Source organism: Sodiomyces alkalinus (genome assembly GCF_003711515.1).
Source record: "Sodiomyces alkalinus F11 unplaced genomic scaffold SODALscaffold_3, whole genome shotgun sequence".
Classification (NCBI taxonomy): domain Eukaryota; kingdom Fungi; phylum Ascomycota; class Sordariomycetes; order Glomerellales; family Plectosphaerellaceae; genus Sodiomyces; species Sodiomyces alkalinus.
This window is the reverse complement of record NW_021167081.1, coordinates 1-15,478: the sequence shown is the minus strand read 5'-3', so window position 1 is coordinate 15,478 and position 15,478 is coordinate 1. Positions and strand designations below refer to the sequence as shown.

The 15,478-nt window shown below is 56.2% G+C and overlaps 7 protein-coding genes across 7 annotated transcripts; 2 read left to right on the top strand and 5 right to left on the bottom strand.

Annotated features, from left to right (window-relative positions):
* Positions 1-482: 482 nt before the first annotated feature.
* On the top strand, positions 483-2,145 carry SODALDRAFT_274381 (hypothetical protein; the record flags this gene model as incomplete). Its single annotated transcript, XM_028607939.1, has 2 exons — positions 483-1,089; positions 1,181-2,145. 2 exons carry the CDS (start codon positions 483-485, stop codon positions 2,143-2,145), a joined length of 1,572 nt encoding a protein of 523 aa, XP_028467279.1.
* Positions 2,146-3,094: 949 nt separating this feature from the next.
* On the top strand, positions 3,095-5,350 carry SODALDRAFT_130633 (NAD-dependent malic enzyme). Its single transcript, XM_028606699.1, has 3 exons — positions 3,095-3,281; positions 3,368-3,739; positions 3,806-5,350. The coding sequence occupies exons 2-3, from the start codon at positions 3,443-3,445 to the stop codon at positions 5,306-5,308; spliced, it is 1,800 nt and encodes a 599-aa protein (XP_028467278.1). The 5' UTR covers positions 3,095-3,281; positions 3,368-3,442; the 3' UTR covers positions 5,309-5,350.
* Positions 5,316-7,317, bottom strand: SODALDRAFT_274145 (general amino acid permease AGP2; the record flags this gene model as incomplete). Its single annotated transcript, XM_028607933.1, has 2 exons — positions 5,316-6,474; positions 6,704-7,317. The coding sequence occupies 2 exons, from the start codon at positions 7,315-7,317 to the stop codon at positions 5,316-5,318; spliced, it is 1,773 nt and encodes a 590-aa protein (XP_028467277.1).
* Positions 7,318-8,913: 1,596 nt separating this feature from the next.
* On the bottom strand, positions 8,914-10,817 carry SODALDRAFT_322871 (hypothetical protein; the record flags this gene model as incomplete). The annotated part of the gene is made up of 3 exons (XM_028609764.1): positions 8,914-10,386; positions 10,467-10,601; positions 10,689-10,817. The coding sequence occupies 3 exons, from the start codon at positions 10,815-10,817 to the stop codon at positions 8,914-8,916; spliced, it is 1,737 nt and encodes a 578-aa protein (XP_028467276.1).
* Positions 10,818-12,138: 1,321 nt separating this feature from the next.
* On the bottom strand, positions 12,139-12,638 carry SODALDRAFT_322870 (hypothetical protein; the record flags this gene model as incomplete). Its single annotated transcript, XM_028609763.1, has 2 exons — positions 12,139-12,163; positions 12,220-12,638. The coding sequence occupies 2 exons, from the start codon at positions 12,636-12,638 to the stop codon at positions 12,139-12,141; spliced, it is 444 nt and encodes a 147-aa protein (XP_028467275.1).
* Positions 12,639-12,697: 59 nt separating this feature from the next.
* Positions 12,698-13,383, bottom strand: SODALDRAFT_130561 (hypothetical protein). The gene has a single exon (XM_028606698.1). The coding sequence runs from the start codon at positions 13,158-13,160 to the stop codon at positions 12,807-12,809; it is 354 nt and encodes a 117-aa protein (XP_028467274.1). The 5' UTR covers positions 13,161-13,383; the 3' UTR covers positions 12,698-12,806.
* SODALDRAFT_322869 (hypothetical protein) lies at positions 13,176-13,871 on the bottom strand (the record flags this gene model as incomplete). Its single annotated transcript, XM_028609762.1, has 3 exons — positions 13,176-13,492; positions 13,681-13,707; positions 13,811-13,871. The coding sequence occupies 3 exons, from the start codon at positions 13,869-13,871 to the stop codon at positions 13,176-13,178; spliced, it is 405 nt and encodes a 134-aa protein (XP_028467273.1).
* Positions 13,872-15,478: the final 1,607 nt, after the last annotated feature.

The window sequence follows — 15,478 nt, the reverse complement described above, 5'->3', positions numbered from 1 at the left end:
TCTGCTGTCTGCTCATTGGTAATCCCAGTCCGTCCAATGACATCTCCGAGAGTCAGTCACACGTACGGCTGACCATTCCCCATTAAGACTAGTCTCATCTGTCCCCTAAGGTTCTTAGGGAAAGAGCAGCATCTGGTCATCATTCGGTGATGCACTCCAGATTCCAGACAGAGCTCCTGGATAATTCCCCAAGGCATTTCGAAGTACCTTACGGAGCAGACACATTCCGTTCATATCGTTCACATACATATATTATACCGCGCTGGTCCGCCTGGGCATTTCTCTGCTTATTTCAGCCCGTCTGAGACGACATCAAAGTTCATTCATCAGGTTTCTTCGAAGCTACACGCTCCTTCCATTGTGCTGAAGCTCTTTGGGTAACCTCCCCTCCCTTCCGTGGATGCCGAGGAATCATCTCCCACCTTCTTCTCCCTCTAAACAACAGGGGAACAGGACAAATTTAACCTTGTATAGCTACCATCATGGCTTCCAAAAGGTCCAAGGCAGCCCCTGCCGGCGATGACATTGACGAGCTCTTCGAGGGCATCGGCGACGACCCCGCTTCCGCCCCCAAGAAATCCCTGGACAAAAAGCCCAAGCCCACCAGCGCCGCCTCCAAGGCCATGGTCGACCAAGACATCCTCGCCGAGCTAGAAAAGGACCTCGGAGAGCCTTCACGACCTCATACGCCCCGTGTCCGCGATCCCGCACCCAAGGGCTCGCCTGCCCGACAGGCCGCCGCCTCCACTACCCCGACCCAGGACGAGAAGCCCAGTGCTGCCGCTGCGGTCCCTCGCAAGTCCACCGATAGCGCCCGATCTCTGCGTGCCAGCTTCACCCCCAGCGCCACCAGCTCCGATCTTCAAGAGTCAGAGAAGAAGGGCACCGTCGAACAACAGGCTGCCGCTGCCGCTGCCGCTTCAACCGCCTCTACTTCCCAGGGCGGTGGCTGGTGGGGTGGCATATTCTCTACGGCCACAGCTGCCATGAAGCAAGCCGAGGCAGCCGTGAAGGAGATTCGGGAAAACGAAGAGGCTAAAAAATGGGCGGAACAGGTCCGAGGAAATGTTGGTGGACTGCGTGCGCTTGGTGAGTCGATGTGCCCAGGAAGACCATAAATTATTTCCCCCCATACAACTGGACATCGCATACATAGGCTAACCATCGCTTTCTACGACAGGCGACAACCTCCGCCAACAAGCCCTACCCACGTTCACCAACATCATCCACACCCTCGCACCACCTATTAGCCAGCACGAGCGCCTGATGATCCACATCACACACGACTTTGTCGGATACCCGTCTCTGGATCCCCTCATCTACGACGTCTTTTCCCGCGTCATGGCCCAGGTCGAGGGCGGAGATTTGATGGTCATCCAGCGGGGCCAGGAAAACACCGGCAGGAGATCCCACGACGTCGCCGCCGGCTGGCGCGACGGCCCTTGGTGGAGGCAGCCCGATTCGCGCCGCGATCTCGGCGTCGTCAAGGGCCTCGTCGAGGGGACCAAGCTGTGCCGCGCCGGCGCCGAGGGCTACGCGAACGAATACTTCTCGGCCCACGGCGGCATCGAGCTCGCCAAAGTCCGCGCCACCCAGGCCGTCAGCGAGAGCAACCCCGTCCGCAGCTCCGACGTCTTCCTGGCCGTGCAGGCCGTCGGCTTCGACGCCGACAACGGGCTCTTCGCCCACACCGCCGCCGTCGAGAAGGAGAAGGAGGCCTCCGCCGTCGCCGACCCTTCCGGCGCGGACGAGCTGGTCTGCTTTGCCCTCTTTGTCTTGGATCCCGTCCATGAGATTGAGTACTCGGCCCTCAGCCAGGCCATCCCTGCCCGATGGGTCCGGTGGCTGGATGCCGCTAGCCCTCTGACCCCTACGAGCGGCGACGACGACGACGAGGAGGAGGAGGACCGGGACTCGTCGGCCGGTGTTCTGGTGCCTGAGGAGATTCGGGAAATTATCGAGAGTGGAGCCGTTGATCCCCGAGAGTGGGTGGCGGAATGGATCGAAGAGACGCTCAGCCTCGCTGCCGGTGTCGTTGCCCAGAGGTACGTCGCCCGCAGGATGGGCGTTGGGGAGGGAGGCATTGGAAAGGGGAAGAGACCGGTGCAAGACGTCGCGGGGGATGGAGCCGGGGCAGGAGCCTGAGCTGGACTTGATTTAAGCGTCGTCTCCTTGTAGCTTTTCGGTTTTTCTTTTTCTTTTTCTTTCTTCCCTGATACTCGATCTTATCACTACATCTAATCTCGGGACGTATGTCTTTCACGAATCTGGCTATGGTCATGTCGTCTACCTTGACGAATGAAAAGAGAAGACATCAAAGAATCCTGGAGAGAACGGGGCGTCCGTCCCGCTGGCCCGTTGCCGTCAAGTCATGGACAAATCGAGGGGTCGTGATGGGTACATGTAGTTACGTTGCTGGGGAAGGCTTGCACGTTCGGCTCATGGCATTATGGATTATATAAGCAAGAGCCTCCGTGCGGAGTATGTACCGACCGGTTATGTACCTCGCTCGTAGTCATTCCACCAGAAAAATTCTCGCCTCTTTTCCTTTCCACTTCTCATCAACAAGTGACGAGCAGAAGAACAACGTCCATTCTTTCGGCCAGCTCTTTCGCCGAGGACTAAATTACGAGCTCGAGTGAGTCTCATTTGGCTTGATTCATGCCATGCAATGACTTTTGCTATTTAAATCCTTTTCTCTCTTCCTCCATTCCGCAGCCGAGGTACCAGCCACTCGATCGTTTCGTTCGCCTTCACGGCACATACAAACATTTCAACGAGTCTTCGTCTGACGAAGGTCTTCTCACGGCATATACGTTCTGTATTGCATAGAGAAGGAGGCTGCGATCACTTACCCTCGCCGGTATTTTCCCTTTCGGGAACTGACTGGTCGCTGCTAGATCAATGGACCATCATAGTCCACGCCTGTCTTTTTCTACTCTGGGTTGACGGGTGTTTTCCCTAATGCCCTGGGGTTTTTATGTCACACAGGCGAGGCTCCTAGCGCTCCTACATATTCACATCCATAATGAAGGCACCTTTTGTTATCCCATGTCTTGCACCGTCTTGTACCTTCGAATGGCCTACCTTAGTAAGTACCTATGAAAAGCAGTCAGCTGATGGCTAAACATTTGTCCATAGTTGCGTCATGACTTGAGCACCAGCGGACAGAAACAAGCAAGAACAACCCGTTGCAGGGCAGTCGAGCACCTAATATAACACACACACACATACACAATGGCCAGCGTATCTCTTCGTATCTTCGCCGTCTCGTCCTTCAACCCCCCCCCCCCCCCCCCCCCCCCCCCCCCCCCCCCCCCCCCCCCCCCCAAGATCATCTCGTGCCTTTCTTCGCCCTCGTCTTCGTCTCATGACCATTGCGTCAACCGTTGAAGTGAACTAGGACTATTTGATTCTTGTGGGTCGGCAACCACAGTCCATCATGTCTTCCCAGAAAGCGACCAAGTATTCTCATCTGCCCTTGAGCACGACCGGTCCCATTGACTGCGCCGTCATAGGAACGGCGCTGCTCAACACGGCTTACTTCAACAAGGGCACGGCTTTCCCCCCCGACGAGCGGAGGCAGTTCGAATTGACTGGGCTTCTTCCGCAAAGCGTGCATACCCTCGAACAGCAGGTCAAGCGCGCCTGGGAGCAGTACTCCGCCATGACCGACGACCTGTCCCGGAACACTTGGATGGCGTCCATGAAGGAACAGAACGAGGTTTTGTACTTCAAGGTTACTAGCTCCTTGCGCAGAATGTTCATGTTCGTATCCCGCATCTGACCTCGCACCTTACTCCAGCTCTTGATCGACCATTTAGACGAGTTATTCAGTATAGTTTATACCCCGACCGAGGGCGATGCCATCCAAAATTACTCGCGCATCTTTCGTAGGCCCGAGGGTTGCTTCCTCAACATTCGCGACCTTGATAGGGTGGAACACGACTTGGCCCAATGGGGTCACCCGGAAGACATCGACTACATCCTCGTTACAGACGCCGAGTCCATACTGGGCATTGGGGATCAGGGTGTGGGCGGCATTCTCATCTGCGTTGCGAAGCTGGTGCTCACCACCGTCTGCGCTGGCATCCATCCCAGCCGTACCCTTCCCGTCGTTCTCGACTGTGGCACCGATAACGAGTCCCATCTCCGTGACGATCTCTACCTGGGATTGCGGGAACGCCGTGTCAGAGGGCCCCGGTACGATGAATTCGTCGACACCTTCGTCCAAGCAGCAAGGCGTCTCTATCCCCGCGCCTACATTCATTTCGAGGACTTTGGCGTCGCCAATGCTCGACGAATCCTCGATCGATACCGCCCTGATATCCCGTGCTTCAACGACGACGTGCAAGGGACCGGCTGTGCCGTCCTGGCCGCCATCAAGAGCGGCCTACACGTCAGCAGCCAGAAGCTTTCCGATCTGCGCATGGTCATCTTCGGTGCCGGGTCGGCAGGTGTGGGCATCGCCGACCAGGTGCGCGCCGCAATCGCCACCGAGCGTGGCATCGACAAGGAGGAGGCAGCCAAGCAGATCTTTCTCATTGACAAGCATGGTCTCCTGACGTCCGAATCGGAAGTATCGTCATCCCAGAAGCCTTTCGTCAAGGATGCTGAATCCTGGAAGGGCAAAGATACCTCGCTGCTCTCCGTCGTCCAGGAAGTTCGCCCCAACGTCCTTGTCGGGACGTCCACCGTCCCCAAGGCTTTCACCAAGGAGATTGTCGAGGCCATGGCCTCCGGCGTCGGACGTCCCATTATTTTGCCGCTTTCGAATCCCACTCGCCTGCACGAGGCCATCCCCGAGGATCTTCTGAACTGGACCAAGGGCAAGGCTCTTGTTGCCACCGGATCCCCGTTCCCGCCCGTCAAGGGGCCATGGGGGAAACACGGCGCCCAGACCGAGGTCAAGATAGCCGAGTGCAACAACTCGGTTGTCTTTCCGGGTATCGGCCTAGGTTCCGTCTTGTCTCGCGCCCGCCTGGTCACCGATAAGATGCTGGTGGCTGCTATCCAAGGCGTGGCCCAGATGAGTCCTGCCCTTGAAGATGAGACGGCCCCGTTACTGCCTGGCGTCGATTCCGTGCGGGAGGTCAGCGTGCGCGTCGCGAGGCGCGTCATCCAGGCCGCGATGGCGGAGGGCCTGGCCACCGAGGTTGACATCCCCACCGCCGACGCCGATCTCGATGAATGGATTCGAGAACAGATGTGGGAGCCCGAGTATCGACCTCTGAGGCTAGTCGGCGCTGAATCTGCGTCGAGGGCCGCCAAGGGAGAGTTGAAGATTGCTGGAAGTATGAAGAGGTAACAGGTGATTATGGCTCCAACTCATGGCTCTGTCCTTCCGCCGCCTGTTTATTCCTCTTGCGAAGCCCGAAAATACAGCGGATATCATCGCGTAAACGAGTCGGGGGTTTGGTAAGGCTTGCCTCGTAGGCGTCGATGACGGGTTTGTCCCAGACGAGGTCGGCTCGGGACGGCGAGACGAAACGAGTCCGTTTGATGATCTTCCACGCGGTGAAGGTGACGATGGCAACGAAGACCATAGTGTAGTAGGAGAAGAAGTCCAACGTCTCCCATCGATCGGGCAGGAAGACGGTATAGCCAAAGCTTGCAACCACGCAAAGCATCCACGCGCCACCGATGTAGGAGCAATAGGGCTGGAAGTATCCATAGTAAGGGAAGGTCTTCCGGTTGAGTCCCTGGGCTTTGCAAGCGCGGTAGAAGAAGGCGTAGGTGACGGCCATGATGAAGTAGTTCATCATCTGGGCCGCCTGGGTCAGACTCTGCAGCAGGGTGACGACCTCGGCCGTACTGTTCGACACCTGCAGGAACGAAATGAAAGGGAAGATCATGACGAAGGCGAAGGCGTAGATGGGAATCCCGTTTCGTAGGCACTTGGTGAAAAACCGGGGGGCCTGTCCATCGAGGGCAAGTCCGTACAGACTCCGCATAGCCATATACGTATAGGCATTTCCGGCGCTGAAGATGCTAGTGCACATCAAAGCGTTGACGATGTGTGGTAGCACACCGATGCCCATGTTCTGCATGGCGATGACGTAGGGGGACGCCTCCGCCGTGCCGGCGCCAGCGTTCTCGAGTCTCGGGTCGTCGTACGGCAGCACGATGGAACAGGCGAGCGCGCCGCCGATGAAGAAGAAGCCGAAGCGCCAGTACACCGTCTTGAACCCTTGCTTGATGTACGTCCTGGGGCGCTGCGCCTCGCCGGCCACCATGGCCAGGTACTCGGGCCCGACGACGGTGAATCCGGCCGAGTAGACGGCGGCGAGGAACCCCTGGAATCGTCCCAGGTCTCCCGAGCCGATGTATTCCCGGAAGGCGCCGGGATATTGCCAGTTTCGAAAGCCGTAGGCGTCGCCCTGCGGGTTGCCGCCGACCATGGTGACGAAGGTGAAGCAGAAGACGATGAGGATGAGGAGTAACTTGCCGCTGGCTAGCCAGAATTCGGCCTCGCTAGTATAGGTGACCACCCACACCGGTTAGCGAGATTGGTCATTACTGGGTCGCTTCAGGTGTATTAATGGTGAAGGGGAAAGGGAAAGGGAAAGGGAAAGGGCGAATGTCTGTGGCACCGTATCGCTATATAAGGAGGGTGATACAACCTGAGTGCCCCCCCCCCCCCCCCCCCCCCCCCCCCCCCTTTTTTTTTTTCTTCCCATGTTGGACAGACGAACTGACTTACCCGAAATATTGTACGGCCACAACATTGAGCAAGGCGTAGAGCACAATGCAGCCGATGCAAACAGCAGCGACAGGTATGTCATCTCGCCAGAAGGTCAAAACGAGGTTCAAGGCGGCAATTTCGAAAGGGACAAGGATGGCTTCGTAGAGGAAGAAGTTCCAACCAGCCATAAAGCCGAAGGCCTCATCTACCCATTTGCCAGCCATGCGAATAAAAGAGCCGGTGACGGGCATGTAGACGCACATCTCGGCCATGCCGTTGTTGACGAGGCCTAGCATGAACGCATGGATGGTGTACCCGAGAAATAAGTTCGCAGGGCCACCACGCTGGAGACCCCCTCCGATGCTGACGAAGAGAGCCGTCCCGATGGAACCGCCGATGGCAATGAGCTGGATTTGGCGGTTGCTGAGGTGGCGTTTCAGTTGGTTGGTGTTGTACCGGTGTACGAGGCGCTCGTCTAAGTCATCGTCTCCTCCGGGGTCGTGGATGGAATTGTTGGACGAACCGCGTCCGCTCTTATTCTCAGTCTCGTTCTCATCTGCAGTCGGGGGACCTTGGCGGCTCGGGTCCGGGGACCCCCCGGCTATCTTGTCGTTGAACGGTGCTGCCGCCATATTGAGAGCAGGACAGAGAACTCCGCTGGGACAACGGAATGACGGACGTCGTGTACTTCGACTGCTGGTACATAAGAGCCGCTTGGGGTGTTCCCAATGACTGTCGAACCGTGGACGGGATACAGGAGAGAGAGCAGAGAGCGGGACAAAAGTAGAAACGAAGAGATGGGAGAACAAGACGGGCGGAGGATTTTGTATCTACATATACTTTGCACACGCGGGGCAGGGAAAGACAGGGAAGCGACATGGGAGTTGAACCACTCGAACCCGGACCAACGTCCTGGACTGGAGTCTCCTACGTCTTCACTTTTTCCTTTTCTTGTTGATCTTGTTTTCATAACCAACGAGAAGGGAAACCCCGCTATCCCTTCTTGGGCAACCTGCATTCGGCCTGAAAATCAGGGCGAAGACGCGGAAATGGGAAGTGGGCCAGGCTGAGACGGGCATTGTGGTTACGTGGTATACCGTATTGCAGAGACCCAAGGTACGGCGAAGTAAGCTGTAGGTAGTGCAGGTCGAACTACCGATGAAAATGCCTTGGAATGATGTCGAGGAAAAAATCACTACGTATGGAAAGAGGGGAAAGAGTTCTGTGTGCGCTGTGGAATACGAAATCTCCGTCTCCGGTTGCATGTGTCGTTGGGAGGTGGGGGTTTTTTCCGGCCGTGTTCGGTGGGTTAAGCGCCCCCATAGTGCTAGGGCGGAACGGCAGCTAAGGCGGATTTCGGAAGCACGGCACCGGCTTAGCTCGAAGTAGTGGGTACACGTACAGTAGACGAAGGGGGACGGATGGGGCGATGCCTTAAGTGAACCTTGAGTGCGCAAAGTATTGATGTGTACATACCAAGTACCTATACTAAATATCCCGACTTTAAGTTTGTGTCTACGTACCCCGAGGAAAGAAGCGACATAAAACGATACTTTGCTTTTGGCCTGTTGATTTTAACTCACAGCGGTCCTGCGCCAGTGATACTTGTGGCTTGAGGTCGTTGGTACTTGTACCTTGACTCCGCAGAACCCACTTTTACGGAGGTGGCTACCAATGACAGGCGCCCCACCCCACCCCCCTTACACTGTACCTTATATGTGTGGCTTGCCAAGTCCACTGTCGCGAACGCGACTCTCAACCTGGAAGAAACACCAATTCGTGGTACCAGAAGTGAACCCAATTCGCCAATGCCATGTCCGTTTCTAGGATCCAGGCTATGATCAGAATGCCCTCAGTCGCTGCAGGGCAGTGCTGCGGCCTGCCTAGACGGTTAGGTCCCATACGGTTATCTCGAGGACGTCTCTTTGCTACTAGGTAAGTTACGTACCGTTATCTCCAGATCCAGTCTCCAGACACACCTCATACTTCCGGTCCTTACGGTACAACGTCCCATTCTGCGCTCGCAAAGCGATGATGGAATTTCGCCATTGATACGACCGACATAGATCACTTTCGCCGCTTTACTCACAATATGTTCCAAGAACGACACATCAATTGGTAGATCATAGACGTATGTATATTCATATTCACATCTGTCCTGTTGAGGCTTCACAGCCAGTTCATCGTCTCAACTACTAACTGGCCGAGAGCAGAGACGTGATCATCCCTTAAGGGGGCAGCACCGTCGGGACGGGAGGACGAGTGGTCGTCCTGGGCAGCTCAGGCACCTCAGTCTTGGGCAAGCAGGCACAGGCGCTGCTGACACGCTCAATAGGGTCCCTGTCCTGGCCACCGCACGCGTTGGCGGCATACTCGGGGAGCAGGCCCTCATCGTCGTTCAGCCGGACGGTGAAGTTGCCGCAGAACTCCTGCGAACCCTCCAGGCGACCGGGGATGTGCTCGGCCCGCATGGCACGCAGGCAGTTGTTGGCGTTGCAGACGGGGGGCTTCTCGCACTCCTTGGACGTCATCTTGACCACGAAGCTGCCGCGCTCGATGGTGTGCACGAAGATGAAGCCCGACTTGAAGTTGGCGTACGACGACCACGAGCCCAGGAAGGCGACGGCGCCGCCGCCCTCTAGTTCGTCGTCCTCCGGGTACACGTCGAAGAAACCGGCCTCGCAGATGCTGCTGCCGGTGGGGTCCGTGGTGACGCTGCGCGCGTCGAGGACGTTAAGGCCGTTGCCGTAGTTGGACTGGTACAGGTACCCGTCGATCATGTACTGGTTATGGTCGATGGACCGCGTCTTACCGGCGTAATAGCCGGTGTACTTGGGGTTCTCGAGGTCCCGGATATCAAAGATGTGGGTGGTAGGAAGACCCTGGGTCATGGGGCCGACCTTGGCGTCACGCTCATCGAACTCGTCGTCCAGGAAGAGATACTCCTGCCAGGTCTCGTTGTTGACGACACCCTGGTGGATGTACTCGGCGCCGGGGAAATCGCTGACGGAGATGATGTTGGTGACGTTGCCGTTCTTGTCGGTGACATCGTAGATGGTCACGGTGTCCTCGTTGTAGCCGTAGCAGATGTCCCTGCCGTAGTAACGCTCGTCGGGTCCACGGTAGACGAGGCACTCGGCGTCGTGGACGTAGCCGTCGCCGGCCGCGCAGCCGGGGCTGGTCACGTTGGTGGGGTCGCTGATGTCGAGGAAGATCAAACCACCGCGGCAGGGCAGTTCGTCTCGGACACGGATGGTCTCGTTGCCACCGACGGAGCCGCAGGCGATGGCGTAGTTGAGCTCGTGGTTGACCACGATGTTGTGGGTGCGGCCGACGGGGAGCTCGTTCCAGTGGCCCGTCAGGTCATCCTGGGTGAAGTTCCTGGGGTTGGCAGGGTCCAGGTCGAGCAGCTTCTTCATGTCGAAGAACTGCACGCCGTGGTTGATGGCCTCGGAGCCAATGACGACGAGGTCTCGCACGATGCGGATCTCCCTCCAGTTCGAGCCGATGGAGTCGTACTGGGGCAGGCGGCCGAGGTACACCAGCTTGCCCTCGCTCGAGATCTCGGCGAAAGCAGTGCCGTCGTATTGACCGAGGGCCACGAACTCGCGACCGTCGGCCGAAGTCCAACCCCAAGACGAGGAGCCACGTCCGCCCCAGCTGCCGAGTGCCTCGTGGGAGAGGAAGTGGTACAAGTCGATCTATCATGCCCCGGATGTCAGCCCCATGTCCAGTATAGTGAAATTCCCGTGGAAGAGTCCGAAAACCCGGAAAAGCTTACGTTGCGGCACCTGAAAGTGTTGTTGACGTCTCCGGGAATGGCAGCAGCAAATCCGTTGACGCAGGGGGTGTAGCCGAGCTCGGGGTATTGCGAGCTGTCCATGAGACCGGCAGCCATCTCGGCCTCCCATTGAGCCTGCAAAAGAAAAGAGATGCGTTAGAACTTGGCGCTTATGAACGTATAGAAGTGAGCTCCAACAGTGATCGGTCGAATTATGCTTACCATCTTGAGGCCCATGATGCGGTGGTGAACTGCGCCGGAGGCATACTCCTCCTTAGAGCCAGCGCCAGCGGCACTGCTCAAGCCCACCATGGCGGAGCCAATGGCTGCCACGGAGTTGATGCGGACCATTTTGGACGGTGTTGACGATGTAGTAGCTCTGGTGATCGAGTACTACTACAGCCAAGGAGAGGAGGGTGGAAATTCGGGGGAGAAGCTTCGCAGCAGACCTGCTGAACCTGCAAGGTATTTGTACTCTTCAGACTTCCAGAGTCGCAGTGCATGTTCCTACATGTTGCTCGGCTCACCTTCCTCTTCTTGTCTGAGTTGGGGTACTTACCAAGCCGTTTGCCCCGCATCGCACAAATCAGATACCAGACATCGCACATCAGCATGGAGCAGCCACGGCCCACGGGTGTCGTGCAGCAAGCTTGTGGTCGGGGTCGTTGGCGGAAAAAAAACCAAGGAAAAAAAAAAAAAAAAACCGGGGGCTCTCCCTGTGCGCCGAGCGGCGAGCCGACCTCCCTTATTCTTCTAGAACCCGACAAGAGGGACGCCCGATGTCACCATAGGATGCTTGGCCGCTGATGCATCTCGAGATAAGCACCTTGTGGTTGGTGGATGGGATGCCGTCCCTGGGGCCCCCTGACGCCTTGGTAGCGAGTCAGGAACTTCGCGAGGTCGTCGGCATATGGGCGATTAGCTCCGGTTGTTGGAAGCTCGGTTCGAAGCCACCCGAGCTCTTGTTTTGCGCCACCGAGCCTTGGCTTCTTCCAAGGGTCTGGGGTTTTCTTCTCGTGGCTACCTGCTTTAGGCAGGTCTTGGTTGGTGACAACGACCTGCTTTTTTAGGTAGGTGATTGGCGTCTTGGCTGGTCGATAAGAGCTTGAGGAGAAAGGTTGAGGTAAGGGTACTCCGGTTTCGCGTCTGGGGAGAGGTCTTGATCTTGATAACCACATGCAGCCAGGGGTCCGTAGCAACGTAGCAACGGGACGCGTCACGCCGCGATCGGACTAGTGTACCTGACCTAGGTAGAGGTAGGTAGGTAACTTAGTTATATGAGAAGTACTGAGTACTACGTATGTAGCTCTGAGGGATACGGAGTAGAGAGTACTATGTACCTTGTACGCGTCACGACACCACCTCAACATCACAATATAGGTAATTAAGACCCGGTCTCGACTCGGTGCCTGATCTCATCCCCAAAACATTACAGTTGTATCCGTCTATATTGATATTTACGAGGTGTAGGTACTGCAGGGGTATATGAACAGCGGAGGCCCCATTCAGGAGAAAGTTCCCCTGCCACGGTTCCAACACGCGTCAGTTCGAGCTCGAACAACATGCATCTTACATCTTACATCTTGGTCGCCTCTACGCCTTGTGGCTGCCCAAGATGAAATAGGATATCATAAGGAATACTACAACCAACTCCGCCCCGATCCCCATACTATTACCCGGAGACCTTCGCTGCAAGGCTATGCCCGAATCAAGCTAACAGTATCACGAACCCTCCCTACGTTTTTTTTTTTACCCTGGCTTTCTTCGTTTTTGCCCTTTTTCTCTGTTGTCATCGCCCTGCTGAATGTTCCTCTTTTTCGTAGTCTGGCCGCTGTCCGTTGTGACGGTGCCGATGTGAACGTCTGAGCCGCCAGCTTCCTGTCCAACGTCTTGCCCAGCCACTTGTACAGTCCCTGGCCCAGAGGAGTTCCCCGAATGGGGCAGTGGCAGCGATGACATGGTCGGGTCCGGGTCCGGGTCCGGGTCCGGGTCCGGGTCCGGGTGCGTGAGCGTATCATGATCATGCGTACCCGAGTGTTGTCTTGCGGCTGATTGTGTAGTGGTCGGTGTTCCGGACTGCTCGAGATGTGATGCATCTGTGCCCCGCTCCTCCCACGCGTCATCGGTCTCTAGGCTGCGTCCTTGGGATAGATCAGGCGGCTGCTCTGGCATCGCGGCGGCCTTGACCTCTTCTCTCCGTTCTTCTAATAGCCCTCTCGATCCTTGTCCTTGTATTCCGGTTTCTCTTTCTCTTTCTGTTCCTTTCCCCCTTTCTCCCCCTTCTGCTGATGCGCTGTCACTAACCTCGGCCGGTGGCGGCGGCAACTGTCGGTCCTGAGGTTATTCAATGTCTGGGTCGCGGCACTCTGTCACTATCGGTATCTTCTGGTTGTGATATGTTGCATTGTCGTTCCAGTCAGCCACCTCGTCCCAGAGAGGAGGTTCCCAGTAGTTTTGTTCTCCGGACCATGAGCTATCTGGCGTAGCTTGACGTCGAACATCGATGTCGTCGTCCTCGTCGCCATGACCGGCATCTTGCTCGGAAGCGTTGATGTGCGCCTGCCCGACGAATTCTTCCCAGTGCAAGGCGGCACGGCAAACGAATTGCAGGAAGCTGTCCAGACTGGCGGTCCGGCCGATTTTGAGAGCGGCACTCCGAACATATGGAGATGGGAAGGCATCCCGACTGCACATAGCCTTGCTAAAGATTTAGGAGACCAAAAGCTCTAGCTCCCGGCGGCGCTCTTCGAATTTTTTGGCAAGGAGCTCCTCAAGGTGGTCACAATCCCGAGCATGCCTTGCGGCCGAAATGGCGTCGGCGAAGTAGGCGTCTTCATCGAGCAAAGGGATGGTGATCGTATTAAACCGTTTGCAGTACTCATTCCAAAGCTTCCACGGACTTCGGAATCCTCGCTTCGCGACGCCTATCCAGGCCTTCTCTTTCTCGCGAGACCCACATGGTGGATCGTGGAAGGGGGAGGGCATCGTGCTTGGTAAGTTGGAAGTCTTTTGAAGCTCCCTGCCGACTGACCGGGTTGTGTATGAAGTGCTTAGATAGTACGTTCTCAGTGCATGTCGCCGCTAAATACCGTTTAATGGAGGTAGAGATGTAAGGATTCTTGTGGTGTTGATTTTGATGGATGGATGAAAGACGGCGTGAAGATGATGTGTTGGTTAGTCCATGTCGGGAAGGCCAAGGGGGCTACCAACTTACCTCTGCGACCTTGCGGAGTCAAAACGTCTACACTGTACGGGTAATTACCTGGGTACCTGGGCAACCTAAAATCTACCTCCACCTAGGTACCTTAGGCACCAGCCATGGCAATCAGTAATAAGTTACCTACGATCTGGGGTCGCCTCGGCCCGCCGAATTGGGTCCGTCCTGGGCTTTGGCTCTAGCGCCATGTCATTCATTATACGTGACCTATAAAAGACTACTAGGCGAGTATGTATTGGACAAGTCTGTACACTATACGAGTACTTTGAAGACAACAATTATTGGATTCTGTGTGATAGAACCCTTGTAGAAAGGCCGTGATTGGGTGGAACTGTTGCTTACTACGAGCCTGGTCGCCGATCTTCAACCTACCGGTACTTTATACCCACCTTCCCTTGTGTACAACGTATGGATAAGGATTAAGGAGGGAATTGGCATCGTCGGAAGACTACGTCGGATCAGGGACCTTTGGGTAGATACACCAATACCTATTACTGCCCAATTTTGAACGCATATTAATTATTAGCCACGCCCGGACATCGACAAGCCCCCACGTACTGTCGCCCTTCGAAAGTATTGTTTTCACCCACTAAACCAGACTCCTTGCCATTTCTATTTCGCACTTCAACATGTCATTGCCTCCAGATGAATCTACCTAAGCCTTTAGTTCGACAGAATGGCAAGACCGTGTTGGTCGGGCTACAGCCGACCAAGAGCAAGGGATTAAGCCATCATCACCGCGCACCGGTAACCTTCAGCTCGCCAAATTAACGGAAGCGTTTGCGAACGCGTCCCTTGACTCAACGCCGGATGCCCGTCTTGTTGTCACCTGCCGTCCGGGCAGCAGCGGGAGCACAACTGACCCTGCTGTGATACGCCTCCCATAGAGCGGAGAAGACTGGGACGTAGTCGGTATAGTGCAGCGGACGCACGATATGGATTTTTTTCTCTCCCTCCCGTTCTACGACCGGGAGTACGACACTCCGCCCCCACGCCATATTCCTCACCACCTCCGCTGTAGCTTATACTACGAGCCAGCCAAAGACGATTGTCTGTTCGTCCATCAGTCCGACACACCTGTCTATTTAAGCTGGGTCGATTCTCAAACAAACAGCCGAGATTGTCTCCCGCCGGGCGATAGTCGAGTAGTCGGTCCTGGTATATGGAGTCTCTGTAGGGGGGGAAGATGATATAGCGGAGGAGCAGTACCTTCTTCAGATTGTTATTTTGCGGCGAAAGTATTCCTTTGCCATATACAAGACACCAGGTGAGACTTCGCAAGTGTCTTCCTTTGTCTCTAATAAGCGTTTGGCACCGGAAGAGGAGGGCGAGGAGGGGAAGGCAGCCTCCAAGAGGCGAAGGCGAGAAGGCGACGTGACGGAGGTGCTCCTTGCCCCAACCGCGGCCCACCTACTTCGCACGCCCAGTGCTGCTAGTCGCAGTGTTACCGCCGCCGGTACCGCCGCCATGGACCGTTACGCTAGGAGTCCCAGCCTGGGTACTCTGCGTAGTGTCCGGACCGGTGGGGCTGGGACGCCACTCCTGGATCTCCTCGATGGCGAGTTCGCGGTCGTCCGGTCGGAACAATCTGAAGCGGTAGCCACCCACGAGTCGGCGGCCAATTATCAACTAAGCCGCCTCCGACGAGTTGCCAACACACCATCCGCCAGCTTATTCACGGGTCGGCATTCAGCAGTCTCGGGGAACATTGTAGCCAGGGTTAGGGTTAGGGTTAGGGTTAGGGTTAGGGTTAGGGTTAGGGTTAGGGTTAGGGTTAGGGTTAGGGTTAGGGTTA